General features: G+C 47.7%; 1 protein-coding gene across 17 annotated transcripts in view; it reads left to right on the plus strand.

Annotated features, from left to right (window-relative positions):
- Positions 1-19,223, plus strand: part of ANKS1B (ankyrin repeat and sterile alpha motif domain containing 1B) — a 1,017,748-nt gene that overhangs the window by 969,820 nt on the left and 28,705 nt on the right. For 16 of the 17 annotated variants that reach the window (XM_041737915.1, XM_041737908.1, XM_041737909.1 and 13 more), the window contains 3 exons: positions 9,454-9,465; positions 10,338-10,424; positions 18,308-18,445. In XM_041737915.1, the coding sequence (XP_041593849.1) occupies positions 9,454-9,465; positions 10,338-10,424; positions 18,308-18,445 (237 nt within the window). The remainder of the gene's footprint in view (positions 1-9,453; positions 9,466-10,337; positions 10,425-18,307; positions 18,446-19,223) is intronic. The other variant, XM_041737910.1, reaches the window with a different exon arrangement.

Genomic DNA, 19,223 nt, shown 5'->3' on the forward strand with positions numbered 1-19,223 from the left:
ATAGAAACTTGCATCAAACCCTGATCTTTTTTTTTTTTTAAGTAAAACTGCAATTTCTGTCTTATCTTTCAGCATTTTATGTCATAACAGCCTAAGAGATTAGAGACACCATGATATTGAGGCACACTTCTAGGAAGATTGATTTCTGTGAATTATTTCGCTCTTCAGTAGTACAGCTTGGCCGCTTACTTCCTTGACAGTTTTACCAGCATTTCTAGTTTAAAATTAAAAATCTGAAGACCTATATTAGTGATGTGTGAGTGGTAAGAGATACCTATTTAGTTTGGACATATTTACTGCTGCCGTTCAGGTTACTGGTTGGGTTTTCTAGCTAAATCTATGTTCAGAGACAATCTTCATTTTTGAAAGGACGCCTGAGGGGAAGCATTAGCTCTAGGAACCTGAATACATGATGCCCCTAAACGTGTTCCCCATAGAACACGGAACCTTCGTTCCGTCACCCTCCTGGTCACACTGTGCAAGCACCTGGCTCCTCAGGCCCTGTGCACCTTAGAGGGCAGGAACCATGTATATGGTATCCCAGGCCATGCCATCACCTATCTCCCTTTTAAGGTGGTTTTGATGGTTCACTAACATAATGCATGTAGAGGGCCATCTACTTCAGTAAAGCATCAAAAACACATTGACTTCTTCCTCCAAACATCTGAAAAACAAATGAGTGGATGGATAGATTTGCTTTGAATTATTTCATTTGTTTTTCCTCAATCCTAATGTCCGTGTCCTAGTCGTTTCTCTGGTTTTCCATGCTCACAACATGTCAGAGAGTATTCAAGATCTTAGGAATCTTGCACTCTTATTTCCAGTGTTTAAAGGCCATTGCCAAAAGGGAGAGAAAACATTGGGAAACTGTACATAGGATGGCAAGATATAATTTTGCGGTTTTGCATTTTGGAAAGGTAGCTTATTCCGAAATCAAATGGGAGTTTGCTCACCTCTTTAAATACTGTGTCCACAAGACTGAACTTTGCATAGCAATAAATACATTGCTTTGGCCTTTGAGTGTTCTCTTTGGTATAAGTAACTCCCACTTCAGAGATTCTAAGACGTTGGGTGGTTGGTGAAATGAAGGATTTGCTCTGGCTAGACGAGGTTCGGCCCTTCCTTTTTGCCACCCCAGACGTACACATACCCCACCCCCAGCCCTGAATTTTGCCTCAGGGTATGATTATCGTTAATATACAAGATTCAGTCACTTCCCTAATTAGATGTGCCATTAAGAAACATGTGCTGCTGGAAGAGGCAGGCCATTATATTCAATTTAACACTATGAAATCTGACTTTCTCCAATCCCGTAGTTGATGATTAGTATTGTTCACAGGTGTCTCTGCTCAAGGAAATTTCTCTTTAAAAAAAAAAGAAAAATATCTGTTTTCAACTAAATTAGGTAGAGATCTGCCTTCTTGATGCAAGATAGGAAGTATTTCAAAATTATTTTTAAGTCAGGGATAAGCAGCTCTTCTGGCACATTTAGGTTTGGAAATCTTTATTTCCCAAAGAGCTTAGATGGTTCTGATACCATAGCTCAGGTTTCTTGTTCAGCTTGTTCCCTTTCACGTGTCTCATTTTTAAACTTCCGATCTGGAGGCACCTCTAAAGTTGAATTTTCAAATACATAGATTTCCCAATAATTGTGCCCTGGCTGCAGTGTGAAGGCTGTCTTTCTTCTGTGCTTGTGAGGAAACAAATTCACGTTAGAGAATGGATTGGGAAGACTGATAAAAAGATTTTAGAATTAGATGGAAATGTCCAGAAGCCTCTTTGATCTTAGAAGACACTCCTGTAGGAACACCCTCACTACTCCACATCACTGAAGGGTGTCGTGGGCCTCCTCTGTCTTTATTTCCCACTTGTGTAAAGTCACGTTTCGCTCCTTCCACAACTCCCGTCTATGAAGAGTTGTTCTCAGAAATCATTCCCGGGACTACTACTTAGGAACCAGGCTGGGGAGAAAAAAACAAAACAAAACAAAAACTTGCCAACCACTGTTTTTTTTTTTTTCTACAAGTCTCCATTTGCCCACGTTTCAAGGAAAAATCACATATTTCAACTTCCACCCTCTCCCAAGTACTGCCCAAGCTGGTGAGTACAGGTGGAAGCCGGCTGATGAGAGCGCACATGAAAGTAACACAGCCTTTGGGACACTCCCCTGCACGTGGACTGTTGTTTTGTGTTTCCCTGGGGGTCCTCTCAAAGGAAGACTCAAGAGTCCCCATCCTCTTGTCCCATGCTCTTTAGACCCAAGTTCTCTTACTGCTGTTTGTTTCTGTTGCTCTGGTTCCTGCTGCTTCCCCATGAAACACCCTCACTACTCTGCAGCATTGAGACTTCAGCTAAAGGACTAAGTCCCACTTTGTCCTCAGCTTTCTTCCTAAACACACTGAGTTGATTGCCATCGGTCCAGATGTATCGCTCTGCTCCACATTCATTGCTGCAGCCAACATGTCACTGCTGCCCCAGCATGCAGCCCAGAAATGGTTCCGTGATGCTCACAGATCTTGACTTTACTTCCACTCCTTTTTGCTAGTGTGGAAAGCAGCTAAGTGAAAGCATCCATCCTCAGAATAAGTGTAATAGCTCAACTCTCCTGGGGCTCACAACGGGCTAGGCACTGAATTACGTAATCCTCACAGGCCTCCAAAGTAGATGCTGTATTAACATACCCATTTTACAGATGCAGTAACTAAGACTCAGAGGTTGAACACCCTGACCCATAGTGCAGCCAGGACAGGAATCCAGACACGATCTTCTGTGCTCCTCTTCACTGTGGTTCAGAGCCTCCTGGAGGAAGGAGCTTGGCAGCGGGTCCCTGCATTAATTCAAGATGACCACACACATGCACACTCTGAAGTTGGTCTTCTATGTGATGGATTAAACAAGTTGGTGTGTCTTTTTCACATGCTTACAATTGGCTTTTTAATTTTAAAAAATCATACATTTTTAAAACTTCATATTTTATTGTTACAGAGGCAATACACATTTATTGTTACCCAGTTTAAAAATAGAGATACAGAAAGGAGAAATAAAAGCAATTGTGATTTTATCACACAGAGATGGTAAACACCTCTCTGTTAACAGTTAACACCCCGTTCATATGCAGTCCTCCAGGCTGATGAATCACGTATCCATAGGCATCCTTTTCCTACAAACAGAAATGTTCAGTGCCTGCTGTTTTCTGTTTTCTGATCTATTTTTAACCTAACAATATATTTTAAAATGTGTTTATTCCAATATATATTCATCTTCAGCATTACTTGCAGTGGTTGAACAATATTCCAATCCCAAACTGAACCAAACTTACTTAACCAGTTCCCCTTGTTGCTCGTTAAGTCATTTAGAGTCTTTCTACCTTATAATCGATACTGTGGGTGACATCCCTAGACCTACATCTTTTGCAACCGGCCTGTTTTGTTTGTTTGTTTGTTTGTTTGTTTGGTTTTTGGTTTTGTTGGTTCTGTTTTTGGTTTTTTGTTTTTTTAGAATGAGCCACTAAATGTAGAATGGCTAGGTTAAAAGGATACATATCTTGAAACTCTGGGTGAATATTGCCAAGTTGCCTTCCAAAAAGAACTCGTTCCAGTTTACATTCCCAGAGAAGTGCACAAAGATGTGTTGTTTGCTTGGCACATCTCTCATGGGCATGTACTTAGTATCTTGGATGTAGTCCTTGTTGAGGAAGAAACTTGGGGAACCTTTATGAGACACCATAAAGGTTCTTCAGCACAACCCCTGGGCTTATCATCTCTGTCCTGTTAACATCTGTTCAAGAGGTGACTCCAGAATCTGTCTTTATGACCTGAGCTCTTTATGTGAAGAATGTTTTTTATGCTTTACAAGCTTCTGAGAAAATATGGAAGATTAAATAATTCTCGTTGTTTGCTTTGAAAACCAAGAGCGGCAACTAAGCGTTAACTGAGGGTTTTTTGGAAATCACTCATCAAGCAGAGGATAGTGTGTTTCGATAAATTAACTTCTCTCTGAATTAACGTAGAGTGCAGTACAACTGGGTTTGTGTGCATAGCAGTGGAGAACAGTTCTGACTGTGACTTTCAGTCAAACATCAGCTGTGTTTTTAGGGCAGAAGTTCTCACGCTGTGGTAGCAGCAGCAGCATCTGGAAATTTGTTATAAATGCAGAATCTTAGGCCCTGCCTCAGACTCACTATCTTAGTGTGTCCAGGCTCCTGTAATAAAAATATCATGTTACAGAAGAAATTTTTAAGTGGTTCTGAAGCCTGGGAAATCCCAAGGTCAAGGCCCTGGTAGATTTGGTGTCAGGTGAGGGCCCTCTTCCTGACTCATTGACTGTCGTCTTCCCTGTACCCTCTCATGGTAGAAGAGGCCTCTCAGGAGCACACTAGCCCCGTCCAGAGCTCTATGTTCATGGCCAAGCTCCTCCCAAAGGCCCCCCCCCCGCTGCTAGTATGTGGGACATTAGGATTCAACATCAGAAGATTGAGAGATCGCAGGCATTGAGTTCGTGGCACCTACTGAATCAGAAACTCTAGGTGTGGAGCCCAACGATCTATTATATACCAAGTCTTCCATGTGCTCCGAATGCCCAAAAAAGTTTGCGTTGGTCCACTGGACATTCCTCTGCAAGGCCTGCTGTAGAGCTAGGCTGCCCTAGAAGAAACATGGTGCCTAGAAACCAGCCGGGGTCAGACCAGTAGAGATGCAGGGCATTGCCCCACGCTGGGCTATGTCTGGCCAGGGTGTGGGAGTTGCACGTGGCAGGACAGTGGCTGTGTCTCATGCTGGAGGAGTTGTCTGAATGGCCACCTGCCTATTGTCTGCTCTTGACACATGCTGTGAGCCAGGCTCTGTATTCACCCGGCCCTCATTGTCGAGTTCTCATGACTAGAAAAGCCCTTGAGAGGTCACTTAGCCTCCCTTCCCTGCCAAATGAGACTTACCCCTAAGTCGTTAGTGACAGAGGAGAGTCTATACTATTTTTAAAGACGTCTAGAGGGAGAAACTTCCTGGCTGCCCCTCGTGATCTTCCTGCTCCCTCGGGAAATGTTTCCTTTTTCATCTCGGTGCTGGCCATTAGAACACCAGTTTCCTCTTACGAAAACAAACACCTTGCCCTTCTCTCCTTGAGGCTGACAAATCACAAAGGTCTGTGAAGCTTCCTCGTCCCATAGGAATCTCTTGGCACACCTCTAATCACTTTTGTGGTTCTGCAAGTTCTTCCAAGGCCTTTGTGCCTGGCTCTGGGCACCAGGACTTTCTGAAAAGTTTGCTGAGCTCTTCATGCATTGAGAAGCCACTACTGTGGTGCTTCCTTACAAAGCTGGCTTTGTGCTCGTTACCATACATTAATTCATTTACTTAAAAACCATGGACTTCAGCAGCTGTTAGATTGAACCCTATGAAATTGCTGATAGCCTTTTTTTTTGACCCATAAAAATGGCCATGTTGTTGGGTTCACCCTAAGACCATGTGCTAGACATTATGGGGGAGACAAGAAACAAATCAAGGAACGTGTGAGCTGTCCTCAAGGAATCCCCCGCATAGCGAGGGAAACAAACCACCCCAAGACCCAGGGCAGTGAACACCAAGGGAGGACAGCAGAGGTGCCCAGGGTGGGCCTAGGGAGTAGGAGCTAGCCATCCTGCCAGGCTGGGAGGCCACACAAAGCTTTCGCAGAAAGTGACATTGAAACTGAGTTCCAAAGGGTAAATGGGCACTTCAATTGGCTGATCAGTGGTCTTCTCTCTACCTCTTATAATCTCTGTAGCATAACTGGTGTCGCTGAATACAAAATGCAATACCCCTAGCTTTGTGCATTTTTTAAACGGTTTGTAAGTTACTCAGGGCTACCAAACATAACTGTTTGATCCCATTTTAATTTACTTACTGAAACTGAATATAATAATGAAGCTTTGAAATGCACTGAAAGAAAATATTACATGGCAAAATTAATCGTTATGACTCAGCACCGAATATCTAACTAGAAAGTACTCCCAGATAGCCACGTATTGGTTAAAACTATACTCTAAGTTGGATGGCAGGAGACCATCCAGAAACCACTCCCCGGTCTGTTTAAAATACACTGGAAATGAGCAGGGCGTTGTAGGAAGGCAAGGTCAGTGGCATCCGCCCCATGGGCCGCCTTGCTCTGCTCCCTCTCTCTATTGGTTCTGGGGCCCACGATTCTCATTAGGAACGTAAACATCACTCCAGACTCAGATACAACATCACAGCTCACAACTGAAGTGCTCCCCGTCACAGACCTCTTTGCTCTCACTCACACTTACGAAAGTCACGCTCTGAGACGGGAGCATCCCTGCGGCCTCAAAAGGATCTTCTCGGACTGTTGATTCTGTGTTAGAAAATGAAAAACTGTTTCTTTTCAGGGCATGTTATACAGATAAAATAAAAGCATCAATGGCCATTTCTGCCTTGATACAAAGATTCCAAACAGTTCACGATTTATAAGACACAATACTACTTTCTTTGGTGAACTCAAAAATCCCTCTTTAAAAAAAAAAATTCTAAAAGTATCCAGTTACTTTACCTGTTAACAGTATCTCAGGTGCCCACCTGTAGATTAGGAGGGCTGTACGACCCCTATTCAGTGTAATACTTGTAGATAATACAAACCCAAGGGCTAACCATGAGGCTGGCTTTGCATTTAAGATTCAAAAGTGCCATTTTATTTTAGGTTTCAGAAATGTAGCATTCCCATATAACTATCATTTCTCTTGGATAATAAAAGGATGATGATTTTATTTGGGGAAATTGTGAACAAAATGCAAGTGACTATCACTATAGTGCCTTTAGTAGGAGAGCAAGATGCTATAAAGGCTAAGTTCATTTGGGGGGGGGGGTGTTACCTGGGAGTTTTCAGCTGCTAAGGTATCCCGGGGTCCTCATTACAAATGTCTCTCCAGTAAAGCTGGCACCGAAGAGGGAGGGAATTGGAGGACTTGGGGAAGCCTCAGAAATCCCACAGAGTGTGGCCATAAGAAAACAAAAAACAAGAAACAGAAGAGAATCATGATGTAAGGTTTGCCCCGAGCATTCTCCTGAAGAAAATTCTGTTTACCCAAGTATATAAGGCTTGAATGCTTAACATGAACATATAGGGGTGTAGTAACCATCCAGAATCCCAGCAAGGCCTGCAGTGAGCTCATGGAGACCAATGTCGCCCCAGAGCAAGCACTTCGTAACCTGAACCGTGATGTCCAGCCTGGGTGCCTCTACATATTCGCTGTCTCCCTCTGCGTTTTCAGCTTTTCCTTAAAGCAACACATGAAAAGGCATCTTTGACAGCTCGGTTGGTCCCAGTAGGGCCAACAGAGGACCCCCGCAGGGGCTGGATCGTCATCTCTCACAGAATCATAGGTGCCTCACCGGGGAGCCTTGCTAAAAGGCGGGCCAGGTGCCGCTGGGCCCAGCTGGGGGCCTCATCTTCTCGTCAAGGCCCGCAGTGCGGGAGACGCAGAGTTGGGGCTCGGGGCCAGGATGTGTGCACCCGCCACCCCCCACCCCTCGCCCCTGGCCCGGGTTCCCCCTGCAGCAGTCTGTGCACAGCCTGCAGGCCAGGCCTCCGCTGAGGAGAGGGGGGATTCTGGGCCAGCCACAGAAGAGGCTGCGAAGATGGTAGCATCCTTGTCCCAGGACAGAAATCACCCCCATGCCTTCCTTCCAGGCCTCTGGCCCCTCCATCCCGGTCGTTGCCCCGCGTTCCCTGCTTTCCTTGACCCGAGCTGCTCAGTCCCAGCAGCGCACACGTTGTCGCGTTGCTCCAGCCGGGAACGTCCCCGGTGAAGGTGGCAGCCGCTGCGTGTAGCCGCCCCCGCCGGGCGTCCGTTCGGAGGCCCTTTGGTGGCCCTCGCTTTGGCTGCTCCCGTGGCCGAGCCTCTGGAGGCTTCCTCTGGGGGCGAGGCGCCCCGTGCTGTGACGGCCTCGGGCCTGCCCTCCTGCCCGCCCCCGCCTGCCCCCGCCTGCCCTCCTGACCCCGTTCCCCGCCCCCCAGCCCGGGCCTCCGCTGCCCGCCCCGCTGCTTGGAAACGTCTCGGCCGCAGCTGGGCCGCGGAGCCGCCACTTCCAGACCCCGCCGCCGGCCTCCTCCCGCCGCGTTCCTCCCGGCTTCCAGGCGAGCGCGTGCTGCTCCTCTGGCGCAGCAGCCTCCCCGCCCTCCGGGCGCCTGAAGGCCCGTCGGTCCCTGGAGGCCAGCCCGCCGGCCGCGGGGCCCGGGACGGAGCGACAGCCCGACAGCCCGGTCGCTGTCCCCGCCGAGCCCCGGCGCGGGTCCCAGCTTCTCGGCGCGGCGCCGCGGGCGGCCCACAGGCCTGAGGTGGGCCCCGCGTTCTCTCAGCCGGGGAGCTGCCCGTTGCACCCTCGCAGCCGCTGAGTGGACCACAAACGGCTTTGCTTTCTTCCTTTTCTGGGGTTTTCCTGACGCTAAACGAGGCGTCGGTGTTTTCATCTTAGTTTCGTGGTGCGGGCGGCCCGGCTGACAGAAACTGTTCGCGGCGAGACGAGGGGCAGGACGCGGCGGGGTGCGAGGCTCCTCAGGCTCCTCAGGCACGCTCCTCACGCACGGCTCCTCACGCACGTGCGGCGGCCACGTGCGGCGGCCGGCCCAGGCCCCGGTGCTGCCTTCACGTCGCCGCTGCCGCCACCACCGCCGCCGTGTTGGCTCTCCTGGCTTTACCTTTGATTTGTCTTGCAGTTTTTTAAATAGTTGCTTGGATAAAGCATTGGAAGGATAAAAGTATCCAAATCTTTTTGGCCGTCACAAAAGGAGACTGGCAAGTTGGGATAGTTTTAAAAGTAGCTAAAAGCACTTAAAAGAGCTGCTTTTGTCTATACTGCATGAAAGAGTCAATAAAGACTAGTAACGCTCTTACCCGTTTGCCCGTCTTTGAAGCAGGTGTCTAGCTCTCCAAAAGACGTAGCAAAACAGGGTGGAACCTGAAACACCTTTTCCATGGCTCAAGTGAAAGGTGCAACGTAATTATGAGTTCAGTGAGGTTCATTCACACTATCCGAGTAAAAGCCTTCTTTAATTCTGGTCACATTTTAGGGTTTAAAAAAACAGGAAGTCGGTATGTTGGCAAATTGGACTTAAATAAGAACAGAAAAAAAAACCACAGAAGATTGGGTAATGTTCTCTCCCAGTTACTTTAATATTCGTAAGGCAGGTGTTTGCAGAACATGGTCGTGGAAGGGGAAGCCGTGGGGGCGGCAAACAGGGAGGAGGAGGCGGGAAGAGGGAGAGGCGGGGTCTCTAAAAACCCACAGCAGTTCCCGCCATAGCAGTTTTGCTGCCTCCTCGTCCGCGTTCCCGTGTGAAGCCCGTTCTCCAAGTCCTTTCTCAGGACTTTATGCTGTTGGTGATTTATTGAAATGGTTTCCTCACCTTTTTGTGTATTTTCTCTCCTGTTTTGTTCCTCCCTGTCTTATCTGGAAACTCCATCAGGCTAACTGTCAGGTAGGTTCTTCTCAATGTGTAATGCGGTTATCTGGAGGCCCCAGAGTGGGAAATGGGAGTCCCCAGACCATTGGTGACCTGTGACAGATGATAAAGCCACCCAGAAAAGGCCCATCCTAAATTGTGGAGAAACTCTCCGCAGAAGCTGCAGAGTCTCGGCATGTTAGGCCGGTGTGGACGTCCATCCTAAGGCCTTGGCCTAAGGAGGTGTAACAGCTCTCGGTGATAAAGTAGGTTACCTGGACTGTCTGGTCCTGCCGTGGCTCAAAACAGAGTGTCCCCGGAGGGCCTCGTTGTCACAGGGCCGTACTATCCCGCACTGTGTGGTTGCAGCAATGGTGCCCTAAGCGTATCTGTTCTTACGGATTTGGCCAGGTTCTGGAAGAATTCACAATGATGTCTTTTAAACCCCTATTTCCAGCTACGTATTCAGACCAGTATGGTGCCATGAGAAAGGAGTAGCTAGGAGAAAGGGGGAGTGATAGCATCTATTTTGTCACTGCAAACCTCACCCTGGGAGTTCACTCTGATGTGGCTTAACGCCAGTCAAAGGGTGGTTACTTGAAAGTGCAGTGGGAGACAGAGCTGTTCATGCCCCCCCTTTGGTGTCCTGGAGAAGACATATCCTTTACCCATGTGAGGCTGCAGAACAAGCTCTTTTCAGACCCCCAAGTGCAAGACAGATACTTTAGAGGACCAAACCGTAGCTAAGCCCAAGAGAAGAGAGATACACATTTAAATCAATGTGTTTGGTGTGTGTGTGTTGTTTTTAAGTTGGGGGCTCATTTTTACCTTTCAAGAGGAGAAATTAATGTGCTTCAGTTGCCATGCAACACAAACCACTCTTAACAGCTTTCTAATTTTAATTTCAGAAGTCTACAGAGCAAATGAAGAAGGTCCCCACTATTATTCTCTCGGTCTCTTATAAAGGAGTCAAATTTATTGATGCAACAAATAAGGTGAGTACCGCATGTCTCTTTGGTTTAGATACCCGATAGGCCCCTGGGTGTGTGATCTAAATTCCTTTTGTTCCCCTCCTGCTCCGCCCCCCCACCTTTCTGCTCCCTGAACACAACCGTGGACACATACACGTGCACACACTCGTACATATATACAGGAGGGCACATTTCCCCTGGAGGTCTGGAGGACTTCATCTAGGATTCCTATATGTATTTTGCTTTTTCTGTGGCATCTTCTCTAATAGACTTTGGCTACTTAGTATCCAGCATTTTCCCCTCGGATTAGAGAACATTACAACAGGAATAATTTTTTAAAAGGCACATTTACAATGAAAATGCAGCAATCTCATTGTTCCTCCGCCAGAGGAAATGTTACTGGCTAACAAAGGCCTGGGGCATTTGTCTTCCCATTTTTCTAGAGATGTATAGATCCTTTCTTTGGATATGTGTAATCAGCACCTGACACAAGGAACACATTCTCTGACTTCTGTATCTTATAATTGGGTCTATTCTCAGCTGTTGAGATGGAAAAGAGGCCTTCAGCTGTATCGTTTTGTTAAGAGGCACAATCAGGGAAAAAGCCTAGGCCCTGCTGTAACTCTGCTGTGACTTTGTGCTCACGGTGGGAACAGGTCATGGGTGCTGTGGTCCAGTGTGAACAACAGGGCTGCGTTTTACCTAAGTGTTCCGGAGTTCCTCTTTGGCGAACATGACCATGTCTGCACTAGACTAGGATACTTGGGTGTGACCGTTGTCCCTCTCCATCAACAGCCAAACCTGACTGGTCCCTCCTCACAGCACCCCCCACATGAATGCGTGTTTTATTCCTATAGCCTCCCAACTGATAAATTGTAGGAAGAGGGGAAATGAGGTGATTCTCACTGGTGAATACCATTTATTTTCTGGGCCCCCTACCCACTCACACCCCCCCCACACACACACACCTGTACTCCATTTTAGAGAATGGGACTCAAAGTCATGAAACAGGTGAACTAAACAATAGTAACTTAGGGCCAGGAGCAACCGGACTTAAGACACCAGCAGGGACTCTTGGGTGGCTAGAATATCCCTGAGCATCTGAATCAACCAATCTGGAGTTCCCCTGATTTGTTTGATAGAACCAAGGAGAGTGCTGTATCAACAGTTAGACAAGCCCAGGCTCCCCAGATCGACTTAGAAGAACAACCTCCCAATTTTAGAAACAGTTCTGAAACTGAAGCAGAAAGCTCACAACCCAGCATGATCCTGTAGGCAGATGATGTCCAAGGTACAGTCGAGTGTCGTGTGTGGAATGATAGTTTCAAGCCTGTAATATGTCATCAATAGTTACTATTGTGGGATTACAACTGTGGAGATTCTCATCAGAAAAAAATCTCGATTGGAAAAAGAAAAAAAAATCCCGATTGGTCTGCTTTTTTATGAGTTGGAAGCAACTAGTTACTGGTGCACAAACTTCCTTTCTCCTGAAATGATAGTTGATTTTGAAGGTTTCAGGACTTTATAGGACTCTTATAGACAACATCATGGCCATCACTGTTGCTAAATTTCAAGAAAGGCTTTGGCATTGGGGTTTTTTCTCCCCCTTACCTGAAGCAACCCTCTCCCATTTGCATTTGAAAACTGTGAGTGGCAATATATTTCTAGTAGAAGAGGTCGATATTCCCTTAGGTTAGCCACCTTCACAGTAGCAGACTCTGACAATTTCTAAACAAGTGGCATTTGACCTGAGACATTCGCAGTCTGAGGGCTGTCATCCTGTGAAGCTGGTGGCGTGACGGGATGCATCTGTATTAATAGCACCCTCTCTAATCCACTGTGCACGGTCAGAGGACTGAGAGGGCCTCATCAGTTCTGTTGCATTCGGCTCACAGCCACTCCGAGGCCTGTACCTCTGGATCCCCCCCATACCTTGAAGACACGCGTCTGCTTCAGTGGCCAGTAGTGGGATGAGTTATCCAGTCTGCTCACCAGTCACTGTTCTGCGGAAGCGGAAGCACTGAGAAACACGCCCAAGATGATTCTGTGCAAATGAAAGCACTAAAGACGGCCAGCATACCTTCCCGGTTCCTGGAGTGTGGTCCTGAACGTAGTTTCAGAATCTAGGGCGGAGGCCACGTGCCTGCGTTGGTGGTGGGCAAAGCCAACCTTTCCATAGCCACATGTGCCTGGTGCTTGTCTGGGAAGGGGGGGGGTGTTGGAGACGTCACTGACTTTGACATCCCGGGGCCCTGCAAGGTGGCTGATTGGCCCCAACCCAACAGTGGGTGGGGACAGAGTGGGTGATTCCAGGCCACAGTCTGGTGGTGGGGGTATGAGAAGACCCAACAGAGAGACTGAGGTGGAATGGTGAAGGAATGCAGGGTGCCCGGCCGTGCTGGGGAGCTTAGGCCGCAGAAGGCTGAGCAGCAGCCCCCCTCATCCCACAAGCTCACGGGGCCACTGTGGAGGGGCCGTGCCCAGGTCATGTGCTGAGGCCTGGCCCCCCAGCTGCACACCTGCCCTGTGGCGGAGGCCAGCCCACCCCCCGCCAACGCTCATCCCGGGTTGAGGCACGGGGTAAGCTCAGGAGCCCTGCTTTCACTGTGTGTAGGGAGTTTGTCCCCTGGGAGGCCTGGTTTTAGTGGGCCTGGCATGGGAAGCACTGGTGGAAGGGATGCATGTTTGGGGACCCCGTGGGTGGGGTGCGACTGAGGTGCTGGCCACCAAGTCTAGAAGAGGGCACCCCCCTGAAGTTGCACCTCCACATTCATACTGGGTGCTCTGGGCACGCCCCACCCCTACCAGCCAGCTGCTACCCCAGGGGTCCCCGCTCCACTGCAAGGGTGGAGGTGCCCGTGTAGGTGGAGGTGCTCACAGAAGAGGCAGTCCTGGGGCTTCTGGGGGCTGGTCGTGGGGAAGGACCCGGGCCTGACCCCCACCCTGCACCCTGATCCAGCATGGCCTGGGCACCGGGGAGCTCCAGCACTGCTCTTCCCCCCGTGACCCCATTCCACAGGACAGTCAGCCTCCAGGAAGGGGTGTCTTTCCTTTCCTCGAATCCCTAAATGACGGTTCCTTTGATAGAATAGGGTGGCCACACCCTAATCCCTTGACCCTGGGACCCCTTGTAGTCAAGGTTAAAGTTAACATAAGGTGAGGACCTGAAAACATGGAGATGATCCTGAATTATCCAGGTGAGCTCAGTGTTCTTGAATCCCTAAGTGACTCAGCTGCCGGGGCCCAGACAGGCACTAGCCAATGTGGAGCCTAGACACTTAGGAAACGAACAACCTCTAATCCTGATTGAAGAAGGGAGAGCAGAAAATGGCCATGGAATAAAAACGGAGCTTGGAACAGACCTCATCCGGAGATGTGGAAGATAAGGCCCGTGGGCTTCCTGTCCATCCACAGCCAGGGGTAAGCCCAGCGTGACCTCCTGCCCACAGGTGTCTGAGAGTTCAGTTACAGACCCGTCTTCAGACCAGCAGGGCCTTGCCGGAGGTGACACAGTCCCTGCATCCAGCTCTTGGCTGGCAGGGGGCTGCGTTTTGCCTTCCCGCCCCGACCCCCTCCTCGGCCCTCCCATCCAGCTAAATTCGGAACAGCGCAGGCCTGGGCCTTGGTGTGTGTGTGTGTGTTTTTGCTTCTGGAAAGCCCACTTCACACAGGCTTACGCTTTTAAGCACAAAATAATCCAGAACATTTGTTTAAACAAGTGCCCTCTTTTAAAAAAAAAAAAATAGCACATACTTCTTCTCCTAAAAACTTTGACTCAAATGAAGAGCCCATTAAGCATGTGTGCCATTCTCCTCTGCATCAGCCTCTCCACGGGCCACCTCCAGGCAGCCCTTGGCAGGGCTCCTGCCCATTTCAGATACTGTCTCTGAAGCAGGTTGCATCCTGCCAGAGAAGGCCCAGCCCAAGGAGGAGACTCAGGAGAAGAGCCCTGCCTGTCAGGCCAGCAGTGAGGGAAATGGGGAGAGGCCAACTCCCAGGCCCCGCCACTGCCGCATCACACACCGTCCTGAGAACCTCTCTGTTAATGGGCTGGACCAGATGCTTCTATTCTACACCTACCAGCCATGCACCTTTTCAACATGTGATGCAGAAGACTGAGCTGCCCAACCTTCTATCCCAAAGAAGGGATGGCAGGAGCCCCTTCCCACTCCTGTTGAGCCTTTTGAAAGCTCTAGTCTCCTTAGAACATGCTTGGACATGGAGGCTGAGCAACAGGAGAGGAGCCCATCTTAAATGAGAAGCAGCACCTGTACCTCAGGTGGACATCCAACCGTTCATTTATGGAGGAGCCACTAACTGAGGTGTGGCAGGAGGTGGAAAGGATGTGTCTGTCCCCCCTTGGCATCTTCTCCAAGGAAGGAACCAGCCACCCAGGATCCAGCTGTAGTGTCCTTGGTCTGAGACGCATCTTCCGCTCAGAGAGCTGGCCTCACTGTTGTGTGAAGGTAGAGTAAGGGCAGCGTCTCAACGGAGATCTCAGGGCGTCGCCACATTCCAGCCCCGTGGATGGATCAGCACATTCCGTTCAAAAATACCGCCCTGCATCTGCTATCCATATGGATTCACTTAACAGCGTATTTTTAAAGTGCCAGTAAGGATGATTAAACATCAGTTATTTTTCACCAAGTATGGAATACATTAGCCTGCCCTCCCTCTAGACCACACGGCAGCAGAGGAATAAAAGTTCCAGTGGCGGGACAGGAGGCCGGCTTGGGAACACGGAGCAGTGCAGAGGAGGGCAGGCCTCAGTGCACAGCTCAGCAATGACCCTGGGCTCCTGGGGAATAGAGAGGTGGGGGCATACAAGAAATTGGGGGAGAGCAAGAAAGTAGGTCTTCGTCGACTTGGGCTGCTATAACAAATTACCAGACTGAGTGGCTTAATAAGCATTTATTTCTCACAGTTCTGGAGGCTGGGAAGTCCAAGGTCAAGCCACCAGCAGATTCAGTGTCTGAGGAGAGCCCACTCCCTGGCTCGTGGATGGCACCTTCCTGCTCTGTGTTCACATGGCGGAGAGTGCAAGCTAGGTTTCTCTTCTCTTGTAAGGGCACCAAGTCCATCATAAAGGCCCCATCCTCAGGACCTTATTGCCTCCCAAAGGCCCCCCTCCAGATACCATATCACATCACGGCTCAGGATTTCAGGATTCCTAAGAACTCAAGATAGGAATTTGGGGAGGACATAGGCATGCAGCCCATGATAAAGAGAGCTCTCCAGTGATATACTCTACCTACTGTACAGTTTCACCCAGGGCCACGATGCCATCACACACCACCAAAAATCCTTGAGAAGTGGCATCTTGTGCATTGGCTAGATTCAGAGAATTCAGTGCAATAAAAATCACAGGGCATTTTTCACTGTAAAACTTCTCAAGAAGTTGATCTTCCCTTCTGTGTGCAGTAAAGGATCTCAAGAACATAAAATGCCAATTTAGTTTAAAAAAATTGGAGCCAACACTCTATTTCTGGTGACAGTGGATCTGAGACAGGTGACCCCAAGTCCACACTCCCTGAGGTAATGGCAGCCCCTGATCAGGATGACGGTGGAAGCTCTCGGCACTCGCTAACATCACCCCCGTGAAGACTGTAGATTCTTAAATTCATTTTAAGACTCACTAGTTCCTAATTTAGTTTTCTACTTGAAGAAATGCTATCTGAATGCCAGAAGAGGATCGTGACCTTCTATTTTGGAACAGTATCTTGCAGCAGAATGTTATTTGTTTATGGGATTCAAATTTCAAATTGACTTATTTCTGACAGAACGCTGCATGTAATGTCAACATGCAGGGCCACAGTGAAGAATGTCCTAATTTAATTTTCTTTTATGTGTTAATTCTGTAATTGCTTCCCAACCATACAGCTCATTCGAGTGAGGAACATGCAGTACTTGCTGGGGGTGCTGGCAGGGAAGGACATTTTGTAAGCATTTTTAGGCTTTGATGGGTATACGTGGAACATTTTATTGCCAACAGGTTATTTAAGAGCATGCAATTAAAAAGTAATTAGCGTAACTAAAGTATTGAGGGTTTTAGAACTGTGACAACTGCAAAAAACATAAATAGGGTGTTTATAAGATAAAAAAAGGATTGCATGATTATGTGAATCTTTTTTCTTTTTAATACATCTGTGTATCAAAAGAGTTTTCTAGCAGGCTTTGCAGCAGCCAACATAATGCTCCTTGGTTATTTTGTGCTTCGGGATAAAGGCACTTAAACCTTTCTTCACTTACCTCCCACCAGTTACTCTTGGAGGCACATTGGGATGAGGGGGCTGGCAGGGAGATGGTATGAAGAAATGCTAGAGAAAAAAATAAAATTATGTTAAACCAGGAAGAGTGAGGTGGAGATGAGGGGCCCTGCGGTGTATGAAAGAGCCTGAGCTCCATGGCATTCGAGTTCTAGCTCAGCCACCTGCCCCGCATAAGGCACTTACACTGAGTGCCATTTTCCCCGCCTGTAGAATGGTGATGACAGAACCCACGTAAAATTCTGCACCATGGGTGTAATTAGTAAGGTGCTGCCATCCATGGGGCCCGACATCAAGCTGGGCATCCAAGATCTGAATAAGGCAGGGTGATTGTCTCCCTGATACCACCTCTTCACCTTAGCATCTGCTGGAACCTTCCAGAGAGAACACCTTGCACTGTTGGTGGGGATGCAAACTGGTGTAGCTATTGTGGAAAATGCTATGGAGGCTCCTCAAAAAATTAAAAATAGAACCACATTATGATCCAGTAATTTCACTGCTGAGTATTTAGCCAAAGAAAACAAAAACATTAATTCAAAGGGATACATGCACCCCCCCCCACGTTTATTGCAGCATTATTTACAATAGCCAAGACATGGGAGCAGCCCAAGGGTCCGTCAGTAGATGGATGGATAAGGAAGGTGTGTGTGTGTGTGTGTGTGTGTGTTTGTACACATATACACACACACATATATATAATAGAATATTACTCAGCTTTAAAAAAGGATGAGATCTTGTCATTTGCAACAACATGGATGGACCTAGAGAGTGTGATGCTAAATGAAACAAGTCAGTTTGAAAAAGACAAAAACCATAGGATTTCACTCATGTAGAGCTTAAAAAAATAAATGAATAAACAAAAAGCAGAATCAGACTTATAAACACAGAGAATAAACTGAGGGTTCTCAGAGGGAAGAGGATGGAAGGATGGGCAGAATGGGAGAAGGGGTGGATACTGGCTTCCAGGCAAAGGCCCAGACAGGGAGTATGGTCTGTGACCCTGCAATCACATTCTGTAATCGTACAGAGAAGCTGAGTCCCTGTGTTATACCCTTGAAACTAAGGACACATTGTCAACTATCCTTTAAGAAACTGTTTTCAGGAGAAAGCACCTTGATGCCTCACCTGTCCTCTTCCTCCTAGACCTGCCTTTGCTCCAAGGCAACAGGGGCAGGACATGGGACAGTGAGCCACAGGATGGGCAAGGGTCTGGAGAGCTCCTGGGGATGGAGTTTCTCCCAGCATGTGGAACGTGGCGGGTGATCCCTTCCAGACAGAATCCGCGGAAGGCAGTCCTGCCTGTCTATAGATGTATGTGGGGAATGAGAACAGTAAAATGCTTAGGAACTACTTTTCTTTTTTTTGAAGAGTGCCACCCCGAGTGCTTCTGCTCACAGAACCTGGTGAGAACCACTGCCCCAGGATATGATGACATTAGGTTGTTTTTAATTCAATGAAAACATTCCTTCCAGACCTGGTGGACATGTGCCCACAGATAGTGTGTTGGGTCACTTTGAATGGTGCTGGTCTAGAACATTCTAGAAAGGGGGAAGGCAGCTGATTCCCAAGTCCTTTGCCTTGATTCTAAAATATGCTGGTTTGTAAAAGAAAACAAAGAGTCATGTATTTCATTTATTCCAGAACATAATTGCCGAGCATGAAATTCGTAATATCTCCTGTGCTGCCCAGGACCCAGAAGACCTATCAACCTTTGCTTATATCACAAAAGATTTGAAGTCCAATCACCACTACTGTCACGTGTTTACTGCCTTTGATGTGGTGAGTAAATTCTGTCTTTGGACAGATTAAATATTTCCCCAGATGGTACCTGCAGTGTGTGGAAAGCTCAACCTGCAGTTAAGATACTTGGTTTGTTTATCAAGTGTCAAGGTATGCCTCACGTGAGATATTCTGCAGACTGGGCTTTTCTGAGCTTTTTCTGTATTGTCCCTCATCCATTAAATTTAGAACTCCCCTTGTACTTGGTATCTGAACTGCTATTGCTCAACTACTAACTTCACTTTTCAGATTTGATGGGTTCCTGTCTTTCTTTGGTACCGAAATATAGTCAGGCCTGTTGGTTTCTCTGGTGGCAATTTCTAAATAGTAGGGCATCGCCATCTAGGCTCGTTGGGGAGAAACAGAAATTTCAGCGCCTCATGCATCATCTGTGGTCTTCTGTATTGCAAAGTAGTCAAGCAAATAAGACACCTACAAACGATAACTGGGAACACCAAGGTTTGATCCGTTTGTGCATTCAGAAGTTAGTCTTAGGATGGCATGCTTGTGGTATTACACCACTTGTAGTCCTGTTTGTCATTGAGTCTAAATATGAGCCCTTTACTATTGACTTGAGAAATGAAAGCAGTTCTAGAGAACAAGTGTTCCTCCAAGATAGATAGACGGATACTTCGATGTGGTACAAATTCTTGCGGACATTTCTAACATGGTACCTTGGGCGCTCTGCATTTGAAGCAGATAGAACAGATGTGGCTGCAACCATGAAATAATCTATAATCAGAAGAATTGTAAAATGTCACTTGAATTTGACAGCACC

The sequence above is a fragment of the Vulpes lagopus genome, chromosome 23 (assembly GCF_018345385.1).
Source record: "Vulpes lagopus strain Blue_001 chromosome 23, ASM1834538v1, whole genome shotgun sequence".
Taxonomy (NCBI): domain Eukaryota; kingdom Metazoa; phylum Chordata; class Mammalia; order Carnivora; family Canidae; genus Vulpes; species Vulpes lagopus.